This window comes from Aspergillus piperis (assembly GCF_003184755.1).
Source record: "Aspergillus piperis CBS 112811 unplaced genomic scaffold BO85scaffold_7, whole genome shotgun sequence".
NCBI lineage: Eukaryota > Fungi > Ascomycota > Eurotiomycetes > Eurotiales > Aspergillaceae > Aspergillus > Aspergillus piperis.
The window spans coordinates 1,055,735-1,067,610 of NW_020291597.1; the positions used below are offsets into that span (position 1 = coordinate 1,055,735).

At 52.5% G+C, this 11,876-nt stretch overlaps 5 protein-coding genes across 5 annotated transcripts; 3 read left to right on the forward strand and 2 right to left on the reverse strand.

Moving 5' to 3' along the window:
* Window positions 1–1,288: 1,288 nt before the first annotated feature.
* BO85DRAFT_448655 (putative proline utilization protein PrnX-like) lies at window positions 1,289–3,032 on the forward strand. The gene has a single exon (XM_025659992.1). It carries the CDS (start codon window positions 1,496–1,498, stop codon window positions 2,906–2,908), a length of 1,413 nt encoding a protein of 470 aa, XP_025516564.1. The 5' UTR covers window positions 1,289–1,495; the 3' UTR covers window positions 2,909–3,032.
* A 554-nt stretch (window positions 3,033–3,586) lies between these two features.
* On the forward strand, window positions 3,587–5,210 carry BO85DRAFT_437791 (GNAT family N-acetyltransferase; the record flags this gene model as incomplete). Its single annotated transcript, XM_025658642.1, has 2 exons — window positions 3,587–5,025; window positions 5,093–5,210. The coding sequence occupies 2 exons, from the start codon at window positions 3,587–3,589 to the stop codon at window positions 5,208–5,210; spliced, it is 1,557 nt and encodes a 518-aa protein (XP_025516565.1).
* Window positions 5,211–5,713: 503 nt separating this feature from the next.
* Window positions 5,714–7,601, reverse strand: BO85DRAFT_448657 (uncharacterized protein). Its single transcript, XM_025659993.1, has one exon. It carries the CDS (start codon window positions 7,430–7,432, stop codon window positions 6,020–6,022), a length of 1,413 nt encoding a protein of 470 aa, XP_025516566.1. The 5' UTR covers window positions 7,433–7,601; the 3' UTR covers window positions 5,714–6,019.
* A 1,603-nt stretch (window positions 7,602–9,204) lies between these two features.
* On the reverse strand, window positions 9,205–11,051 carry BO85DRAFT_419445 (DnaJ family domain-containing protein; the record flags this gene model as incomplete). The annotated part of the gene is made up of 2 exons (XM_025657859.1): window positions 10,449–11,051; window positions 9,205–10,389 (listed from the first exon to the last, which is right to left on the reverse strand). The coding sequence occupies exons 1-2, from the start codon at window positions 10,824–10,826 to the stop codon at window positions 9,205–9,207; spliced, it is 1,563 nt and encodes a 520-aa protein (XP_025516567.1). The 5' UTR covers window positions 10,827–11,051.
* Window positions 10,938–11,839, forward strand: BO85DRAFT_278720 (mitochondrial 37S ribosomal protein mS37). Its single transcript, XM_025655171.1, has 3 exons — window positions 10,938–11,240; window positions 11,316–11,395; window positions 11,504–11,839. The coding sequence occupies exons 1-3, from the start codon at window positions 11,114–11,116 to the stop codon at window positions 11,600–11,602; spliced, it is 306 nt and encodes a 101-aa protein (XP_025516568.1). The 5' UTR covers window positions 10,938–11,113; the 3' UTR covers window positions 11,603–11,839.
* The last annotated feature ends 37 nt before the right edge of the window (window positions 11,840–11,876 follow it).

Consider the following 11,876-nt stretch of genomic DNA (forward strand, 5'->3'; position numbering starts at 1 on the left):
ATGAAATGGCAGAGTGCAGGGCCGATAGTAGCCGTGGAGGAGTAAGGGTGGCGAGAGGGGATGGTTGATTGACAGCGAGGAATGAGGAATGTACTTTTGTGCATGGTACGCGCGGAGAGGATAGGAATGTGGGAATACTTTCAACAATGCTTATCTGGGGTAGAGAGAGGGGGGGATGGACTTACGTGGAATTGGAATGGATGATGCGTAATCGGATGGATGGAGAGTAGATAGGCAGACAATCTGTACTCTATACTGGCTTATGCATCTGCCTGTTGCAAGATGTTTCAGCCATCACCACGGATGTCTAGTAACTGGTACTCCATTAGGAGTTATAGTTATGTATGCAAGTACGTACTTCATGCCACGGAGATCATAATTCCCTATGCTAGTATACGTATGTCAGACACAAACAACCACCATGGTTGCATTACAGTATGTAGTAATTAGCAATTAGCAATTAATGGTATCATGAAATGATATGACAGCAAACCCCATTACCCATTATGACAAGTAGAACCACCAACTAGTGGATGAATTATTGAGAGACAAGCAACACAACGGCAGAAACTATCGAATCTTGTCTTGAATTTATGGAAATGACAATTGCTTCTTTCCTTCTTTTTTCTGCTGATTATTTCCCCTTCCCGTTGCGGATGGATTGGGTGGTGGGGAGGAGGATTTCCTAGTTTAGTGTCTGGGCTCCACCCCACCCATCCTTCTCCCCCCACCAGATACTTACTGGATTAGGACTAGTTGCCAGTGGTGGTGGATGGATGCCAAGGGGAAGGGAAGAGGGGATTACCAGTTCGTATGGTATTTATAGTATCGAATTCGCCAGAATTGCCTCGAAGTGTGTAATTGGGGAGTTATGTATGTATCAGATAGTTGGAGATGCCAATGCTGGGCAATTAACAACCCAATCCAACAAAGGAGAGAGTTTTTTGGGATGATAATGGATGGTGGAGGGTGTATCATCACTACTACTACTGGACTAAAAGTACTACAAGGTATAGACGCACGAGCAAATTCCCCGAGTGGCTTCCTTTCCGATGATCACTTCTACCCTTCCATCAGGGATAGGAATTGATGGACCGGACTATCAATTACTTGTGGGTGTGTATACTGGGGATATCACCTTGAATTATTCTACAGTATTATCTTCCATTTTCAAAGGGAAAATAAGATAATCGGTATTATCCAACGCCCCGCCGAGGCTGAGAGATTGTCGTCATCCGGTCCGCCCGCCCAGAAAAGTGAACCCGCCCGCTTGCGTCTTCGCGACCTTCTTTCTCTCTCTGTCCGTGTCTTTATCGCATGTACTCAGATACTAAATTAATATATTAACTCCCCCATCGTCTCCGCTGTTCCCGGACTGTCCCTTGCCCTGCTCGTTCTTCTCCACCTCTCCATCCTCCATCCTCCATCCTGTCCCTCCCTCCTCTACTCTCCTACTCTTCCCTCCCTCTTCCTCTTTTCTTATCAACTGCTTATCATGCCACTCACCATCCTCTCTCAAACACAACTCCGCTCTCTCCTCCTGTCGCTCTCGCGCGACCAGATCATCGACCTCCAGCAGAACCTTTCCAATGCTCTGAGGGACTACTCCACCGGTAGCCAAGAAAAGGGCTGTGCGGCCGCCTACCAACCCACGCGCACGGCCATTACCCGTCAGAATGGTTGCACCACTCTGTTCATGCCCGCCAGCACGGGTAACACCCTGGGCATGAAGATGATCTCCTTACAAGATAACGGTCAGGCCGGCTGCTCCGTCGATCCTGCTTTAGACTTGTCCTCCACAGCCTCCCGGACTTCCTCCTCCAGCCGAGTCAACCAGCGCAAGTCCATGTCCTCCATCTCCTCCGAAGGCAGTGAACAATCCATGTCCTCTCAAGAGGACGACGACCATACCTCCTCCTCTCCCTCCTCCAGCAGCAAATCCCTGACCCCCGGCTGCGTGAATCAGCAACCCATCGACACCGGTTTGTCCAACACCATGGGGGCTTGGCCCGCCGCCGGCTCCCGCGATACCTCCCCACAAGGGACGGTGACACTGATCGACGAGACGAGCTTACCCTTTGGACTGATCAACGCTCACGAACTCACCCCCTTCCGCACTGCTCTGACCGCCACTATGACCCTCAACAAACGCAAGCGCGTGCGGACCGTGGTGGTATTCGGAGCGGGCAAGCAGGCATACTGGCACATTCGGCTGGCGCTGATTCTGCGTGGAGAGGGCATCAAACGGGTGTATATTATCAACCGATCCTTTGACCGCGCTGCCCAGCTGCTGCGTGATATCTACAGCCCCGAAAACGCCAGCTGGCGCGGCGATGTGAAATTCTCCGCTGTCAGCACGGACTTTGTCGAGTACGACCGCATCCTGCACGATGCGCTGCTCAAGGCAGATGCGATTTTCTGTTGCACGCCCTCGACGGAACCGCTCTTCCCTGCACACATCCTCACGTCGCGCGACGGACGCCGAAAGGGCCGTCTGATCAGCGCGATTGGATCATACCGGCCGCATATGACGGAGCTGCCACCTGAGTTGCTGCGCGACGAGGTGACGGTGCACAGCTCGCATCGGCATTTCCACAAGCATGTGCGACGGAGTGGCGTGGTGGTTGTGGACAGCTTGGATGCGGCGCTGAAGGAAGCCGGCGAGATTGTGCAGGCGGGGATTCGGCCGCATCAGGTGGTGGAATTGGGAGAGCTGCTGATTGTTCGGGATGCGTCGCGCGGGGAGGGCGACAACAGTGAGGATGGCAAGAGTCTTCGGGACTGGGTGGAGCGCGGCAATGTGATCTTCAAGAGCGTGGGGATGGGCTTGATGGATCTGGTGACGGGCGGCGATCTGGTGCGGCTGGCGCGGGAGAAGGGAGTGGGCACGACACTGGAGGAATTTTGATTGCTTTTCTTTCTTTTCATGTAGTAATTACTTGAAACTCACGATGCGGGCACCGGGAAGGAGGTAATTGCTGGACTATGATATCCATATTAAATTCAATCATTCATTCTATCTTTATTCTATCCTATTGTTCATCCTCTTTCTTGAATCCTCATAATAATATCAAGTAAATTAGAAGTAAATCAGAGAAAATAGGGTAAGGAATGGACTCCCAGCCAATCAACTCTCCCAATATCAACTAATTTGCTGACCGCCCGGAACATGACATCAACCATCGTCTCTCTTTTCTTTTCTTTGAGCTTCATTTCTTGTTCTGCTTCTGCTTCATCTGCCTCAGCTCACTGCAACTTCTGCATCTTTCGTGCTGCCGCGGGGATCCATTGGCACCCCAGGAACATGTGGCCACCCAGTCGGACAGCACCCGAACTGGGCTGATCTATTTCCTGCAGCGCCGGTGAAAGCAAAAGTGAGTTTCCTGCAGGCGCCGCGCGATCGTCAAAAACCCAGTGAGGGGCAACTGCGCATCATCCCACACAAGCTCATTCTTTGCCCCCCACTGTGTAGATACTACGACTTACTAGTGACTATTTACTATTTCTTCTTTCCTGCCTCTTGCTTTCTCTTCCTGCTTTCTCTTCTTCCCCTTTCCTGCTCCAAGCCAGGTTTCAGTCAGCAACTATGCGCCATCACGTGTGCCATCTGCCCAACGGGCTGAGCTTCACAGTCTCCCCTGTCTTCGGTGGCTTCACCTTCAAATCCAACGATGTCAACTCCAGCCAGTCCATCGTGCCTCCTGGCTGGAGCATCGTTCTCGCGACCAACCGTCCCGACCCCGACACCACAGACACCAACGATGAAGAGCGTGGTCGAGCTCGCGGGACTGGCGATGATGAGCAACGTGCCCGCCTTACTCGTTTCACCACCCCCACCCTGCGCGATGACTCCCTCTACATCTCCTACATTGTCGACCCACCCAGCAGTGACTACAAGCCGGTCAGCTCCCCCACTCGCCAGATCGCCATGATGCTCTGGGTCACGCTGTGGTGGTACTTCCACGAACCCCAGCCCGACCGTCGTCTGCAGACTGACGCCTCCGCCAATACCCCGCCTTCTGGCCAGCCCAGAGGCGACTGGCGCGTTAACATCAAGCGCGAAGGCTTCTTCAAGGGTCGCACGCTGCTACAGAAACTCGAGCGCATGGGCCTCATTGCCTCCGAGGACTCGTCCGTCGGCGCTGAGCCCTATGACCCGCAATCCTGGGCCAACATGTTCGTCAGCCGTCGCAGCTTCTGGCAGATCGACCCCCGGCTGTTCGTCTTCACCATGAGCCCGCAGGCCATCCCCCAGTCGGTGTCCGGCTCCCCGTTTGTCCAGCGCGTGGCCTCGCCCTCGCGCGAGAGCTTCAACCTCGCCCACACAGCCGGCCAAGAGGTCGCACACTACGTCCCCAACGAAGGTCCCTTTGCCTCTACCAGCCATCTGCCCACATACTTCCCTCCACCTCCTACCCAATACACCTTCACCAACGGCATCCGACACCCCATCCGCCCCAAACCCCCGCACCAAGGCGACGTCTTCTACATTCGTTACATCCCCAGCGTGCAACAATACCTCTCCTTCCGCATCCCCTACATCCCCCCATCTCACAAAAACCCCGCCCCACGCCCCAATAACCCCACACCCAGCCACTCCGCAAGCCACTCCACCAGCAGTCTCGACCAGCCCTTAACCGCAGGGCCGTCGGACCTCGACCTGCTGCACAAATGGATGAACGACCCCCGCGTCAACGCCTCCTGGGGCGAAGCCGGCCCCATCGAACATCAGGAGAAATTCCTGCGCACTAACCTCAGTAGCAAGCACAGTTTCCCCGTCATCGGCTGCTGGGACGGCAAGCCATTCGGCTACTTCGAGCTGTACTGGGTGAAGGAGGACCGACTGGGGCCGTTAATTGGCGGAGCCGACAACTACGATCGAGGCATTCACCTGTTAATCGGCGAGCAGGAGTACCGTGGCCCACATCGGGTGCAGATCTGGCTGAGTGCATTGGTGCATTATTGCTTTTTGGCGGATTCGAGAACCCAGACGGTTATGTTGGAGCCGAGGGTGGATAATTTCAAGTAAGTCCCCATCACTACCACTGCCAGCACGTTTCAGATGCATATACAGATACTAATGGGTGAATAGGTTGATTACGTACCTTCAGGAAGCAGGCTTCTACAAGGAAGGCGAGGTTTCGTTCCCGCATAAACAGTCGGCTTTGATGAAGATTAAGCGGGATACGTGGGAGTGTCCTGCTATTTAGATTCCTATTCTTCAAAAGGGTGTTAGTTGAAGAGTGGTGGCTACGACAGAGGTAAGATATCTCAGCAGAATCAGGATTGAAGTATCGTCAATACTAACCAGTCGGCAGGAACTGTGTTGCATATACAAAGTGAAAAATAAGTGAAGAGCAATACACTCTATATGTAGTGAAGAAAAGAAAAGAAAGCCGAGATAGGGTGCAGAGCGGGAGTTGTATAGACGAATACTTGTACTACCTTTTTTCTAGAAGCAACTCTTCTCTTCTTTCCAAAGGTGTTTGGCATTTGCATCTATTTAGGGTTATGGGTATGACATGGTTATGGTTGCGATGGGGATCATCTACCTCTACTTAAACTTACTACTGTGGTGGATTTCTGCAGAAATCGAATGATTCTCTCTTCTGTACTGTAGAAGCCTATAGTCAATGTATTAGTTCTTAAATCTGAGTGATGAAATAGAGACTTGCTAGAGTAAGGGCAGTGAGTCAGATGTCTGAAAGGTGGATGCGGTGTGACTGTAATAATTGCTCGGGGCTAATCAATGTAACTAATCCACCCTTTCTTTCTCCCATTATGCAGGCAAATTGACCAATTCAACCAATAATAACATGACCATTTGACATAAATTGGAATAAATACTTCGTATATTCATTCATAAACCAAGCATAACCACATACCCACATAACCAGAGAAGTAAGCAGTATAATCCCCGGAACATCATCACCGTATACCCACCCCACTCACCCTAGTCATAAGAGAAAAGAATCACAGGAAGAACCCAAGAAGAGAAAAAAGTGAATAGGAGAAGAAGCTAATACCCCCACATATCCCCGTCATCCCTGACCAAATCATCCTCATTCAACACTTTCAACCCGCTCTCCTTCTCCGCCCTTCGTCTTTGCCTCTTCGTAATCATTGAGCTGGGTGTCAACGGCGTCACCGGCGTAAATGGCATGTACGGACTATACGGCGTGGGCATGCCCGTCCGCGGCCCGTTCAGCTGTTTCATCGGCCTCTCCAGCACCGTGAGTTTCGTGGCTGGCGCGCTCTGAAGCGGGTAAGCGTCACGGAAGGGTAGCGATGATGATGGACTGCGGCCGTGGTGGGTTGTGTTGCTCCCTGTGGGAGTAGTTAGGGTTAGGGGAGGAGGGACGGGTCCGCGGGGGGATCTTTCTTTGGCGCGGGGTGGTTCGAGACGGGGAGTTGGGAGGGGAGGAGGAGGTTGGGTGTTGATTTGGGGAAGGGATGGTTGTTGCTGCTTTTGTGCAGTCATTGCAGGTGTTGCTACTGGGAGAGGAGGTGCAGGGGGTCGGGGTGGAGGATTGTAGTGTCTTGGGGTTAAGGGGGGTTGATCGGCCTGGTAGGATGGGGAGGCGACGGGGGAGGAGATGGAAAGCTTGCGGAGAGGGAAGGGTCGTGGAGAACGCAGTTTGCTGCTATTGCTGCTGCTTGATGATTGCTGCTGGTTCTGCGACTTGAGGTTGAACAGCGAAAGGGAGGAGATGCGGGAAAGCCGGCCGCTGGACCGCGGGCTCAGTGGGGAGTTATTGGAGGAGACGTGTGAGGAGCGATCTGTGAATGGGTTCGTGGGGATGCTGTCTGGAGAGGGAATCTCTTTCTCTGCTGCTGCTGCTGCTTCTGCTGCAGCTTCGTCTCCATCTCCATCGGAGGAGTCCTGGTTGGCACCCCGAGCTGCGGCGGCAGCTTCTTTCTGTGCGTCATGCTCCATCACGGCAGCGTAGAGCATCTCCAAGTCCTCCTGAGCGCGCTGGCGGTCAGTTGCTACGACGGATTCGTCGATCGTGGCGACGCTGGTGGTGGTCCCTGAGGCGTGGGAGCGAGAGCCCTTGCCGAGGCTGCTCCAGGACCGGCTGAAGCTTCGAGGGCCCGGGCTGGGCAGGTTGACGGAGATCGGGGTGACGGGACTGGGGTCCATGCTGGGAGGTGGCTTCACGGGCTTCATCATCTCGACGTGGAGCGAGTAGTTGGAGGAGAGGACGGCTCGTCGCAGACGGCGGCCCACGAAGAGGAGCAGCGAAAGAAGTACAGCAACGAAGATCACGTATGCACCGACGATGCCTCCGATCTGGATGGCCAGGAGCGACTCGTCCACGGCTGGAGTGATGGGATAGCTGTTTCGACGGACAGGATTCAACTGCTCCTTAGATACTGAGCCAGCAGTAATGAGGCGGGGAAGGAGCGCAAAGAATAGCAGATAGGGCATTATTTGAGGCCGGGATGAAGCTTTGTGACTGCAGACAAGGTGACGATTAAGTAGCACCTGCAGACATATCGAATCTGGTCTGGAGGCTGCAAATCCTTGCGCAATGGAAGAGACATGATGGAGGAAAAGAGGGGAGGAGCGGTATATTGAGAGGCCTGGGGGAGTTGATGTGATGGTGTGAAGAGGTGATCTGCTGCGACGGCCGTCCCTCGTCGGTCGTTGGTCAATTTACGCGCCGGCCCTGCATGCACGGCACACTCCATCACATCGAGCGGTTGACTACTGGCAGTTATGCTCGAATCAATCCCCGCTAATTTAGCGCTTTGTGACAGACGGTAGCGGCATGGATTGGATAGGGTTTGTCTGTGCCCGGGGCAAACTACAGGATCTGTTCCAAGCACATGTTCCCAGTATGCAGGTATCACTGCTGTCGAGTCTCAGCTGAATTAACCTAAATCCGAGTCATTTCCGCTGACTACCTTATCAGACAGGCTGCTTTGAGAACGGATTCTAGCAAACCTAAAAGCCCTTGCTAAATGCAAATAATCACCATTCGATGGTTGGCTGTCGGTTTGATCAGCCCGTGGACGTGCGAATTGCAACGGCAGCTTCATGTTGCTGACGAGATGTTCTCCACTAAGTAATTTCTGAACTTGCTCTGACTGGTAAAAAGATATTACAGATCGTCGCCATTGGTATTTTTGTGTTTTTGTATTGAAGCTGAGTGGGCTACTGGTCTTGCGACATGTTGAACGCATGTTTCAGTCAAACAGATGTATAGGGTCACTAACGTATAGATGACCCCTAAGAGCGCACTTCTAGTATGCTCTTGGTCAGGAGTTAACAGAGAAACTCATTGGACTCATAAACCAAACATGAAAACGAGGTTATCGTCATACCGAAAGTTTTAGAGACTGGTCTTGTGGTCTTGTGGTCTTGTCTCTCACTTCCCTTTCTACCCCCTTCCCTCGCACACCATCCCCAGGACCTATGAACACTATCTGTTCTCAACCTATTCTTCAGATGATATTGAAAGCTGAAATGGCAGTCATCCAAGGCTTTAAGTCTAGTCTCGACAGTTGAGAATGAGCAACAATAACTCACCACATTTGGTACTGACTGATCATGTCCAGCGGGACCAGGCGATGTCTACCTATGATATTCATCATGTTCTGCTACGCTAACGCTTGGTATGGAATGAAGGTGCCTTTGCATCGGAAACTTCGCACACCAGACGGAATATCCCACTCGACGAGGGAGGACTGGTTTAGAAATGCTCTCCTCGTCTCAACAGTCGCACTCGTATGCAGCTTTGCTTCCTGGCTACTGGGACTTTATCTTATACATCACGCGATGCAGTCTTGGTGGTATGGCCAGATATCATTGGTACTGGAGATTCTCGAGACAGCGATTGATGTGTTGTTGGCGGTCGTCTGGATTCGTGGGTTGCATGCGGTGTGGCGCTTGGGGTACAGGTTTAGAGATTGGCGCCGCCGCCGCCGTTGAAGACTTGGGTTGGATGGGGTTGTTGACGATGATGCTGTGATAACATTTATAAGTAGCAGTCTGGTAGTAAGTGTTGAGACGGGAACTTTGATGCTCGGTATTGGTTGAGGTACTTGGACTGAGATAGCGGGATATTGTTAGATGAAGTGGATAACATCGCGTTAAATAGATACCTTGTCTTTTGGTCAATGGAATCGTTCAGATCTATTTGCAGGTAGTATCATACACAGCGCATCATCTGTATTATATACAAGGCCCCTGGCTGTCTATTCTTTCTTCGAGAACAGATCGCGCCAGAATTCTTTGAACCCATAGCCCTTTGCCTGATCCTCCTCATATACACGCACCTTACTCGATGTGCTCAGAGACTCCAGGATGTTCGCAGCTTGAGGCCCCGAGTTCCTTGGACAAGCGGTTTCAGTTGCACGCCGCTTGATTTCCTCCGCCAAGCTTGGAGCCACTTCCGCATAACATGCAGCTAGCTCGCGCTCAAGATTGAGGTACGGCTTCTGTGCCACCGGAGGAGCCTGGAGATTGTAAGTCCGAGTAAGTGCATTGAGATTCTTGATCGTCAGTTCAAGAAACGAACGCTCCGTGTCCATATATTGCGGATCACGCAGAGGCGTGACATAGGGCAAAGGCTCTTTATCCTCTTGCGGCTCTGATACCGCACTATCATAGCTCTGCGTAGCTCCGTCTGAAGAGTCCAGCCCTCCAGCATCACTCGCACTATCGCTCTCGCGGAACATCTTCTCTATCTTGGCCCTTTCTGCCAGTCGAGCCTCCGCTGCGGCATATGCATCTGCCCGTCTCATCTGCACATCCAGAGACCCTCCTTCGCTGGCGATCAGCCGGGCTGCATGTCGTCGCCACTCCGCTCTCAAGCGTGATCGAAACCGATCAACCTCCCTAGCTAGGTCCTGTTGTTTCTCGATCCACGGCGGCACGATCTCCTGCTTCTGGATCATCTTGTTCATGAAATACTCGGTCGTATCGATGAACGGACTATTGGCTCGGTGATCCGTCTCCGTATTCACACCCTTGCCCCTCTTTATCCTGTTGAACTGACCACGCGCCATCGCATCCTCGATCCGCTCGTTCGCAAGCGCCGATAATCCCTGCAGCGTGGCCGGCATAGGTCGTGCTCCGGGGGAGAACCGTTCCCGCATCTCTCGGCGCATAGCTTCGCGTTCGTCCTCGGAGATCCCCTCACTCTGGCTCAAAGAATACGTTGCCGTGCGCTCACGGGCTTTCGCTAGACGCACGCCAGTGGAATCTTTGGGCTTCGGGCTGATCCGCATATCGACCGGGTTTGGCTGGGGGATCTTATATGGTGTGCGTATGCGTTTCTTGGAGTCGTCCAACATTCGTAGCGTGATGTCGTGGGTGGTTTCTGTTCCGGTCCATGCCTGAGCGCTAGCGATGTCTCGTGTTCCTTGACCTGCGCTTGACTGGGACTTGTCAGTAACCGATCGCCATCGAAACTGCGATACGTGTATAGCAAGCGTACCGGCATATCAACGATAGAGTGCGCGGCCGCGTACTCATTCTTGAAAGCTGCCGCCGCCACCCTCTCCTCCAGCTGTTGCTTCAGCTCGTCCGAGAACCCCGCCTGTTGCATGTTTCTCTGCGCGGACCGGCCTCCTTCCAGCATAGCCTGCTCTGTCATTTCCGACAGTCGCCGCGCCATAGCTCCCTGCTCCTCTTCTTTCTTCGACTCATCCTGCGACTTGGTATTCTCATGCTGCTCGCCCGGCGTCGAACCCGCCGCAGTTCGCCGCACGCTCCCCACAGAGAAGCATCTCGATGAGGGTATAACCTGACGTCTCGGCGCACATACCGGAGCGACCGTATTAGTGTAAAAAATGCTCACATGCCTTCTGCTCATTTCTGTCTCCGATCAGCGTTTCAAAAGCACTCTTCTAATATAGTGAAAGCTGAAGAAGCAGAGGCAAACCAGTTTAGTTATCAGCGTGAACTCGCCGCGGTGATTACATCAGCCAGACAACTTCCGCGGCGGGCAAATCGCCGAAAAAGTCTTGGCACCTCCGAAGCCTTCAGTCAACTTTTGGTTTGTCCGCATCGTCACTCGGCTGCGTGGTCGCTATCTCCCCCCCTCCCTTCCTTGTACCTTTTTTTTTTTTGAGAGAGAATTCAAAGATACCAATTGCAACCATGCCCGCGAAAGCTGTCTCTACCCGCCTTAACCCGGTCCGTCTGCAGTCCATCCCTCACCTGCGCGTCCGGCGTCCGAACACCAATGAGCCGAATACCTGCGTTGCGGTGATGTCGTCTATGCTGAGTGAGTAATACAACAATCCCCACGGATATTGGTGTGGTTTGAAGCATATGGCTAATGTGAGATTGACTTGATCAGGCTGCTGGGCATCCCAGGGCTACACCCACGAGGGATGCGCCGTTCTCGAACAACAATTGAGATCTTGCATGGATGCTCCTGTACGTTTCCCTTCACTTTCTATCACTCTCCTCCGTTGGAAATACCTCGATGCTGCATTCATATATGGGTTCTGGACCGTGCTAATCATACCTTTCCCCACCAAATAGAAACCCAAGTCCCAGAAGCGCAACCCCATCAACTACCACCTCATGAGAATGTTCCCCAAGGTCGTCGGCCCCAAGAAGAAGGACGGTGTGTTGGGTTAAATTGCCAAACAATATATACACTACATTATTTGCGTGTGATTCCAATACCTTATTTCGAGCGGTTGCATACGGGCATACGATTTACCTACTACCTACCGTCGTCGAACTCTCGCTCTTTGTCTTGTCTGGCCTGATATGATGGATGAGTGGACGGTGTGATGGTATGGAAGTGAAGAACTTATTCGCGGAGGGAGAGAGAGAAAATATTTTTTTTTATCATTTTGGAGTTTTGGGCTTGTAATATCGACTACCTACCGCAAACAGTTTTGATTGT

Excerpts from the sequence above, each read along its gene's own strand:
- BO85DRAFT_278720 (XM_025655171.1), top strand. The coding sequence starts at position 11,114 with ATGCCCGCGAAAGCTGTCTCTACCCGCCTTAACCCGGTCCGTCTGCAG. Across the intron at positions 11,241-11,315 it reads GGTGATGTCGTCTATGCTGA|GCTGCTGGGCATCCCAGGGC; the intron begins GTGAGTAATACA and ends TGACTTGATCAG. Across the intron at positions 11,396-11,503 it reads GATCTTGCATGGATGCTCCT|AAACCCAAGTCCCAGAAGCG; the intron begins GTACGTTTCCCT and ends CCCACCAAATAG.
- BO85DRAFT_448655 (XM_025659992.1), top strand. The coding sequence starts at position 1,496 with ATGCCACTCACCATCCTCTCTCAAACACAACTCCGCTCTCTCCTCCTG.
- BO85DRAFT_448657 (XM_025659993.1), bottom strand. The coding sequence starts at position 7,432 with ATGCCCTATCTGCTATTCTTTGCGCTCCTTCCCCGCCTCATTACTGCT.